Raw genomic sequence first — 9035 nt, forward strand, 5'->3', positions numbered from 1 at the left:
GGTCTGGGAACGTCTCTGCATTCCCCCGGAAGAGCTGGAGAGAGGGAGGTTTGGGCATCTTTGCTTAGACTGCTTCCCCCGCGACCCGGCCCCGGATAAGCGGAAGAAAATGGATGGATGGATGGATATTAATGGTATTTTGAGTACTTACAGTAGGTATTTTATATTATTGCTGTGTTGAATGATGTTGTGCCCTGAATGGAGCTCACCAACAGTAGTTCTTAACAATTTAATGAAACCGCAGTAAAGTTAACTTCTTGTTCAAAGACTTTATTTGTGCATGCATATTTTAAGTTTCTGTAATAGTCAATAGGCTATCCACTCCATACAGTACTTACCAACAGCTGTGTCCAGGGCACACATACAGAGTAGACATCTTTCACAGTGGTTAGCTGTGGATGAGCTCCTACACGCGGTCTGCAGCTTTTCACTGGTCCTAAATGACACAGCAGGTTTAAACGACCCTATGGCCTGCTTCCAAAGTTGGTTTGTGTGTGCATAAAATACTAGATTACTTGCATCTTGTTAATACAAAAAATAAAAAATACAGGCAGTGGTACATATGCTATTTCTAAACTGTCCAGGGTCCATTATCCAATGATTATAATGTCAAACCCCTCACGTATGTGGTTTCCTACTGACCTATAGATGGTGCTGACAGTAGAAGGGAAGTCTCCCTGCAGTTTAGTGACAAAGGTCTCTGTCAGACGCTGAATGCTGGACTTGTCTGTTGTCTGTGAAAAAGGCACAAATGAACACTGAACACAACAGTCTGGGGATGTACATGTCTTGACAAGTTTATGTAATCATAGTATACTCGTTCATTTAAAATCTGTGTATAAACTGATGGAAAAAGAAAGACATGTTTAAATCTAGGTTCACACAAACTATTCAGATTTTAATAAATGACCAGAGTTTAGAGTGTTTCTAAATACCAACATTTCTTTCCTTTTTGATGTTCAGACATTCAGCTGAGAGGCAATGTGACAATTTGGCACAACTATAGCATAATCATGCTTGTCTCACAAAGCAAGATTACAGAGTTAGCTGGGTAACTTTGGGATTAACCCTGGCTCTTAGGTCTCATACAGGTTGAAGTCATACTGGTGCCATAGTAGTTAATACTACAGATCAACCCTGAAAGGAGAAGTCTGTTCAGGATTATACGTCAAAATGTATTTAAAGAAAAATAATAAATCAGCGGCGGGAAAAATGTAAAACAAAGAAAATCATTGCCACAGGATTCTGATATGGACGATGCATTTAAAGCTCCTTTCAGACGTAGAGTACAACACTTTACATTATTTGATGTAAATTTAACAAGTCAGACTTGTTTCCAGTGCGTGTTGGACTCCGGCAGGGCTGCCCTTTGTCACCGGTTCTGTTCATTATTTTTATGGACAGAATTTCTAGGCGCAGCCAGGGGCCGGAGGGAGTCCGGTTTGGGGACCACAGGATTTCGTCTCTGCTTTTTGCAGATGACGTTGTCCTGTTGGCCCCATCAAACCAGGACCTCCAGCATGCACTGGGGCGGTTTGCAGCCGAGTGTGAAGCGGCTGGGATGAGAATCAGCACCTCCAAATCCGAGGCCATGGTTCTCAGCCGGAAAAGGGTGGCTTGTTCCCTTCAGGTTGGTGGAGAGTTCCTGCCTCAAGTGGAGGAGTTCAAGTATCTTGGGGTCTTGTGCACGAGTGAGGGAAGGATGGAACGGGAGATTGACAGGCGGAGCGGTGCAGCTTCTGCAGCAATGCGGTCGATGTACCGATCCGTCGTGGTGAAGAAGGACAATGACAATTAACATTTGAATAATGTAACCTGGTACGTGTAGTGGGTCATCAACTGAACAAAACTAAGGCCATGTTCACATTATGTGCTCAACTCCAATTTTTTTGTCAAATTAGATCTGGCCACACAGTGGTTAGTGCTGTTGCCTCACAGTAAGACGACTCCAGGTTCAAGCCCCGGCCAACTTGGTGCCATTCTGTGTGGACTTTACATGTTCTGGATGGCCTGGGAACGCCTCCGCATTCCCCCGGAGGAGCTGGAGGAAGTGTCTGGAGAGAGGGAGGTCTGGGCATCTTTGCTTATTCTGCTGCCCCCGCGACCCGGTTCTGGATAAGCAGAAGAAAATGGATGGATGGATGGAATTTAACATGTCGGTCTTGTCTCTGAATAAACCCCCAAATCCCTTTTACATAGAGTGAACTAAAAATGATTCACTCACCCTGGAACTGTGCACTTTTTATTTTATTACACTAAATCACAATCAATTTAATTTGGCTTTTTTGATCTTGATTGGAGTTAGAAATTCCAGTATCATGACAACACTACAACAGCTGCCTGTGTCCACCACCAGTCAAAGCTTTATGGGAGAGCAGCAAAGAGAAAGCCAGGGATGAAAAAGCTCATTAAATCTCATCTAGAGTTTGTCAGAAAATATGGATAGGACACCGAAATAAACTGCAGGAAGTTCTATGGTCTAAAGAAAACAAAATGGAGAGTTTTTGGCCATCAAAGAAGACACTATATTTGACATAAACCAAACACTGCACATTATCACAAACACAATTTCCACCATGAAGCATGGCAGTTGCAGCATCATGCTGTGGGGATGCTTCACAACAGCCAGCCCTGGAAGGCTTGTGAAGGTAGAGGGTAAAATGAATGCAACAAAATATAGGGAAACCCCAGAAGAAAAACTTATGCAGTTTGTAAAAGAATTCCAGCTTGGGAGAAGATTTGTTTTCCAGCGAGACAATGAACCCAAGCATACAGCCAAAACTACTAACAAATGGGTTCATAAACATGACAGTGTTTTGGAGTGGCTGAGTCAGAGCCCAGACCTCAATCCAATAGAGAATTGGTGGCTGGACTTGTAAAGGGATGTTCACCAAGGACCCCCATGTGACCTGACAGGGCTTCAGCAGTTTTTCAAAACTAATTCCTATCCAAAAAGGTTCAATGCTGTAATTGCTGCAAAAGGTGCATCTAATAGTACTCACTTGAAGAGCATGAATACTTAATGAATAATTATCTGAGCCTTTTTCTATTGATCAGTGTAAAAAAAAAAATTTAAAAAAAGCAAATTAGATAAAGCATGATTCAAACTTGCAAGGGGAGTGACTATGTTTTACAGTATAAGCACTGGAAAAGTCATGACTGAAATATATCAGACCTTAAACATTTGTGATAACACTTTCACTACAAGTCACATTAACACAAAGACTTGCGGTATCACAAGGTGACGTGCTGTAATAAATGTATCTCAGTCATCTCCTACACAAAACCTCTACTGTATATACTATGAAACACAACTTGAAGTTAACACAGCTTTGATTTTCATTCATGCCAACTGCCTGAATGAATAATTGAACATCCAGCAATACAGCTTATGAATTAAAACACCGTGCCAACTTAATCTGTCATTAATGTGCACTGTCAGATATCAACTCAGCAGAATTCACTCTCTAATAGCTTGAAATGACAAAACTGAGGTGAACATTTTCCAAAGTTGTTCTCAGTGCTTTACCAAGTTAAATTAAAATCCGTGGATTCACTGTGTAAAGTGGGAGCGAGCTTCCTCTGCGTTCACAACAGTCATTATGGTTTCAGCAGCAAAGTAAGTTTTCAACTTCATCTGTAAACCACTCGAGACAGAAAATGGAAACAGCACTCAACCTTACTGTCACACCAACCCACTCATTCGGGCTTTTCCTGTAAATGGAACAGATACATAAAACACACCTTTGTTGTCTGACTGACAATAAGCACCACTTGAACAGACTGAGGAAGACAGCAGTTACACATTTCATGTCTAAAAGGGCATCCAAACCAGTAGAAACACTAGACTTCACTGTCTTATGTGACAATTATGAGAGTCAGACTTTTTGAGGTTCGAGGGCAAGAAGGATTCAAAAATGGTTTGACATTATTGCATGGAGGCTTTTTACTCTGAAAGGTTCCCTGGCAGGTTCTCACTTAAGTATGCTAATAAATATGGCCTTTCCTTTTTAATAAGATGATATTTTTTGCCGAGATGACATTGTAGTTTGAAGGTCTATTGCTGCTGTCACATCTACTATACTAAATCTTACCTTAGTGTCCAGGCTTGGTATAAACACAGAAGGCACACTGAACATGTGGTTGTAGTAAGATATTTCTTTGGCTGAGTAGTCCCTCATTGGCCTCACTGATATTATGTCACCATACCGGGAATCTGAGAAACCCTATTAATACAAACAGTTTCATTATACATCTGGTATCATTTAATATAGAATTAAAAAAAAAAAAAGTTCTGGATTTGATGACTGAAACTTTACAGTTGTAAATGTAGTGTTATCATCAGTACACACACGCACCGTGTCCTGAGCCAGCTGTGCTCCTCTACCCAGTGATATACTGGTCAGCAGTTTAATAGCCAGTCTAGTGCAGCTGTCTCCCAGCATCAGCTTACTGTAGCCTTCAGTACGAGCTGTGTGCACAAACAGATGCTGCCTTTCGGGGGGAACACAGCAGGGTTAAGGTAGCTTGAGAGTGAGCAAATTTTAAAGTACTCTCTTTACTACATCTTTCTCACATCTGGTAAGAACAATGCCAAATATATATTATATTTTTCTGTGTACCCCTACCACTGCTTTCTCTTGGCCATCTTTTGTACCAGAGCACTTGGTACTGACAATGTGTTTTCATTGTAAGAAGGGTCAAATTACCCTTCCATGTGAAAAACACACCATCTGGATAATGGCCACTAGGGCTGCCTGAAGTGCAGTAAGTACAAAGTGAGAGACAATGTTTTATCCAATATTTCATTGTACGTGACAAAACAGTCAGAGAGACTGAAGTCTTATCCCACGTCAATATTTCTCTTTAAACTAAATATCAAAGCACAATCAAGTCAAACACTGTTGGAGCAAAGTCAGTACTGGATAATGGCCACTAGGGCTATATGCAAGAACAGGCTCAATGATTAATTATATGGACTATTGTGGGTGTGGTGTATATCTTGTAACCATTCTTTAGTATATCAATTGTGTGATGTAAGAATGTTAACACTGTTATATTCTTTTTAGTATAATATGTGAGTGTGTAGAAGTGAATCATTTACTGCTTGCAAACCAATGATGGTAAGATGATGTCATGGGGTAGGACTGGATAAGTCTGACTTCTTCCTACTCCATTCAAGCATGTACTAGGTATAAGCAAATTGATATTGGATTGTGTGTAAAAATGTGTGTTGTATATCAACTGTTTTATATGCTTGAAAGAATAAATCAAATCAAATCAAATCAATAACAATGAGGACATGCTCCTCTCTGTCTGACCTTAGTGTATTTAGCAGGTCTTGTCTGGCCGTCAGTGTCTTCACTGAGGCAATGAGGTGCTGCAGGGACCGTGTGTGGGACTCCTGAACCTCAGGTAGTGATGTGTCCTCTTGGTCCTGTGGTGTCAAACAGGTGCTGCTGTCACTCTGAATGAAGGCATTTACTGCTGATTTGTAGGCACTGCCAGGTTGCTCTGAGGACGATGGGGCCATCACCACAACTGAACTGGGAAGGTCCAGAACCTGCATAGTTTGGGGGAGACATTCAATAATCTATTTGATAAAGGGAAAAGGATTTTATTATTTGTGCTGTTGTAGTCTCTTTGTTTATGTATTTAGATGACAGTGGATGTTAGAAAGAGACTTTAGACCTTTAAACCTGAATTTACTGAATTTCATGGTAATTCGTGCAGCAGACTGTTGATGTTCAATGGATGCCTCCTGCATCCTCACTGACCTGTTCCAGAGGGACAATGTAGAAGGGGAAACCAGTAGCTTTGAACATAGCCTGAAGCTCAGCCCCCAGCTTCATTCGCTCTTCCACAGACTGACCTAGAGCACCACCCTCTGGGAATGATCACACACAGAAGCACGGTAATTTCTTCCAGCCAGATTCATTTCAAGAATGACAAAACCCAAGAAAATGATTACTTAATTTACCATCAATATAGACGATGCCAGGTATGAATCTCAACTTCTTGTGAGCATTCCGACTCAAACCCTGGGAGAAAGACATGGTTGTCAAATGCATTAATATTATTAAAACAAAAACTAGATTATAGTTGTATTTAGAGGTTTATTAGAATCTGGATAGATTTGTAATCTTCTTCTTCCAGCTGTTTCAGTTAGGGGTCGCCATAGCAAATCATCTGATTCCACCTAACTCTATCCTCGGCATCCTCTACTCTCACCCCAGTTAACTTCATGTCCTCTTTTAGCACATCCATATATCTCCTCTTTGGCCTTCCTCTTAACCTCTTGCCTGGCAGCTCCATCTCCAACATCCTTTTACCAATATAACCACTATCCTTCCTCTGCACATGTCCAAACCATCTCAATCTGGCCTCTCTGACCTTGTCCCCAAAACAGCCAACCTCAGCTGTCCCTCTGATGTGCTCATCCCTAATCCTGTCCATCCTGGTCCCTCCTAAAGAGAACCTCAACATCCTCATTTCTGCTACCTCCATCTCTGCCTCTTGTCTTTTCCTCACTGCTACAGTCTCTAACACTCCCCATCACACTGGACTGTTGACCCCAAATACTTAAACTCCTGCACCTTCTTGACCTCAGCCCCCTGTAACCTCACTGTTCCACTTCCCTCCCTCTCGTTCATACACATGTATTCTGTTTTACCACGACTGACTTTCATTCCTCTTCTTTCCAGAGCAGACCTCCACCTTTCCAGGTGTTCCTCCACCTGCTCTCTGCTCTCACTACAGATCACAATGTCATCCGCAAACATCATTGTCCACAGACATTCCTGTCTGACCTCATCTGTCAACCTGTCCATCACCATAGCAAACAAGAAGGGACTCAAAGCCAATCATTGATGTAGCCCCACCTCCACCTTCAACTCCTCTGTCTGACCTACAGCACATCTCACTACTGTCATACTCCTCTCATACATATCCTGAACTAATCTGACGTACTTCTCTGCGACTCCCGACATCCTCATACAGTACCATAGCTCCTCTCTCGGCACTCTGTCGTACGCTTTCTCTAAATCCACAAAGACGCAATGCAGCTCCTTCTGACCATCTCTATAGATTTGTAATATAAAGTAAAATTTTAAATAGCACTTGATCATCTCATTTAAAGAGCCCATGACATGCTTTTTCTTTTTTTTACTAACAGTGAATTATCTTAGACGTGACCTAAAGCTCAAAAAAGGAGATGTACGTATGTTCTACTACTTCTATGCAGAAGCAACTCATTTTATACACGTCTCGCAAACTAACTCGCAAGAGTTTTTCTAACAAATTAAAGGATTTCCTTGAATGGCCATAATCTCCAGGGGATTATATGTTCATGTGAGCTTGCATTACACATTAAAAGCTTCCAAATGACTACAATTTGACAGAGATGTGGCTTTCTTCCTGCTAGACATGTAAGTACTGTAGCTGGCTAACGTGTATGTTGACATCATTACCAAGCTTATTATTTTAAAAAATTATTTAAAAAACAATTACTTTGTTGTGTCTGCAGGGGGGATACTGCAGCATGTCATACCTACACAAACAAACAAGAAGCACTAGGTTCTTGAAGGCTGCTTCAAAATAATAGGAATGCCTCAAGTAAAGGGGTCCCACCACAGGAGTTATGGGCCCATTATTGACCTATTTAAGCAGCTGGGCTGTGCTTATTTTGATGGTTTGAATATAGATTATGTGGCCATTTAATTACATGATTGTAAACTGAACAACTCTACATAAGTACAGTCAGGTAGGCTGCCACATTGACTGTATCAATCATTTTCATGTATCAATCTGCAAAAATGTCAAACATTCTGTGTTTTTCTGTCAATATGGGGTGCTGTGTGTACATTAATGAGGAAAAAATGAACAAATGATTTTAGCATATGGCTGCAATATAACAAAGAGTGAAAAATTTAAGGGGGTCTGAATACTCTCCGTACCCACTGTAAGTGTTAGCATGTACAGAGAAAGTATACAGCACCAGACCCAAACATCTAACAGAAACACATGAATGACTGTGGTTTCTATTTTCTCCTAACCCTACAAGACAATTTAACAAAGCCCTGGAAGTATTGCTTTGATATTAACACTTGCAGCAGACAGACAAACAAAGAAACCTTTTGGACTTGACTGAGCATTGAACAGGAGGAAGGTCCTCCAGATACAGCCAGCAGAACCTTCAAAGAGAAGACAGTAACAGTTAGGGAGCTATTGCTAATATCGTATATGCTTTGCAGCTTTGAAGTTTATCCAAATTTTTCTGTAACAATTTTAGAAAATGAAAGTGAAATTTGTCCTTTTGTGTCCAGAGAAACGGGAGTAATTATTCAGAGAATAAAGTATAAGTGTACAAAGGCAATGTATATAGAATATAGCAGGGTTGACAGTGCCTCTGTGTTTGCTGTTGTGCTGTTCATATGACCTGTCACTTCATTAGATGGCTCTCCCACAGCATCATGTTGACTGCTGTCCTCCTCCTCTCCTACATCTCTTTATTTATCTCTTCCTGACCCTGTCTTGCACTGATTGAAGCCTGGAAATATTCAAAATGAATTAAGTGAATAGCTAACCCCAGTAACCAGACTGTTCAGCTTTCCCATGTGTGATTTCTTAAGTTTCTAATGTTAAACTATCTTTACACCTTATGAAGACAAGCCCTTGTGAGTCTATGGCAATATTCTTCAGTATTTCCCTAACCTGAGGGGGGGCAAACATTCAGCAACAGAGTTTAAGAATTGGCATTAACTTTATCCACTTGCAGAGACATCCATATATATCCATGCTACATACAGTGCACTAACCTCTGCAACAGCTGTATTCTAATGTAGCCTTACTAGCTTGCTAACAACTTATTAGAAGTGTTGGATCTCAGCAACTGACAGTGTTGTGTTAAAAAACAGACACATAGGTTGTTCACAGACACGTTGGTGGTCAATGTATGCATGGGAAAGAGACAGAGCACGTGAATCAATGCATTGTGTGCAGCTCTACTAGGAAATAAGATTTTTCACATTTTATAT

The 9035-nt window shown here is 40.9% G+C and overlaps 1 protein-coding gene across 5 annotated transcripts in view; it reads right to left on the reverse strand.

The window, feature by feature from the left end:
* The window catches only part of ctu2 (cytosolic thiouridylase subunit 2 homolog (S. pombe)), a 23026-nt gene that overhangs the window by 8111 nt on the left and 5880 nt on the right, over window positions 1-9035 (reverse strand). For 4 of the 5 annotated variants that reach the window (XM_020623423.1, XM_020623429.1, XM_020623428.1 and 1 more), the window contains exons 5-12: window positions 8133-8192; window positions 5981-6041; window positions 5778-5887; window positions 5322-5563; window positions 4359-4494; window positions 4095-4226; window positions 643-734; window positions 339-436 (exon numbers count right to left, since the gene is read on the reverse strand). In XM_020623423.1, the coding sequence (XP_020479079.1) occupies window positions 339-436; window positions 643-734; window positions 4095-4226; window positions 4359-4494; window positions 5322-5563; window positions 5778-5887; window positions 5981-6041; window positions 8133-8192 (931 nt within the window). The remainder of the gene's footprint in view (window positions 1-338; window positions 437-642; window positions 735-4094; window positions 4227-4358; window positions 4495-5321; window positions 5564-5777; window positions 5888-5980; window positions 6042-8132; window positions 8193-9035) is intronic. The other variant, XM_020623426.1, reaches the window with a different exon arrangement.

The sequence above is a fragment of the Monopterus albus genome, unplaced genomic scaffold (genome assembly GCF_001952655.1).
Source record: "Monopterus albus unplaced genomic scaffold, M_albus_1.0 scaffold299.1, whole genome shotgun sequence".
In the NCBI taxonomy this organism is placed as follows: domain Eukaryota; kingdom Metazoa; phylum Chordata; class Actinopteri; order Synbranchiformes; family Synbranchidae; genus Monopterus; species Monopterus albus.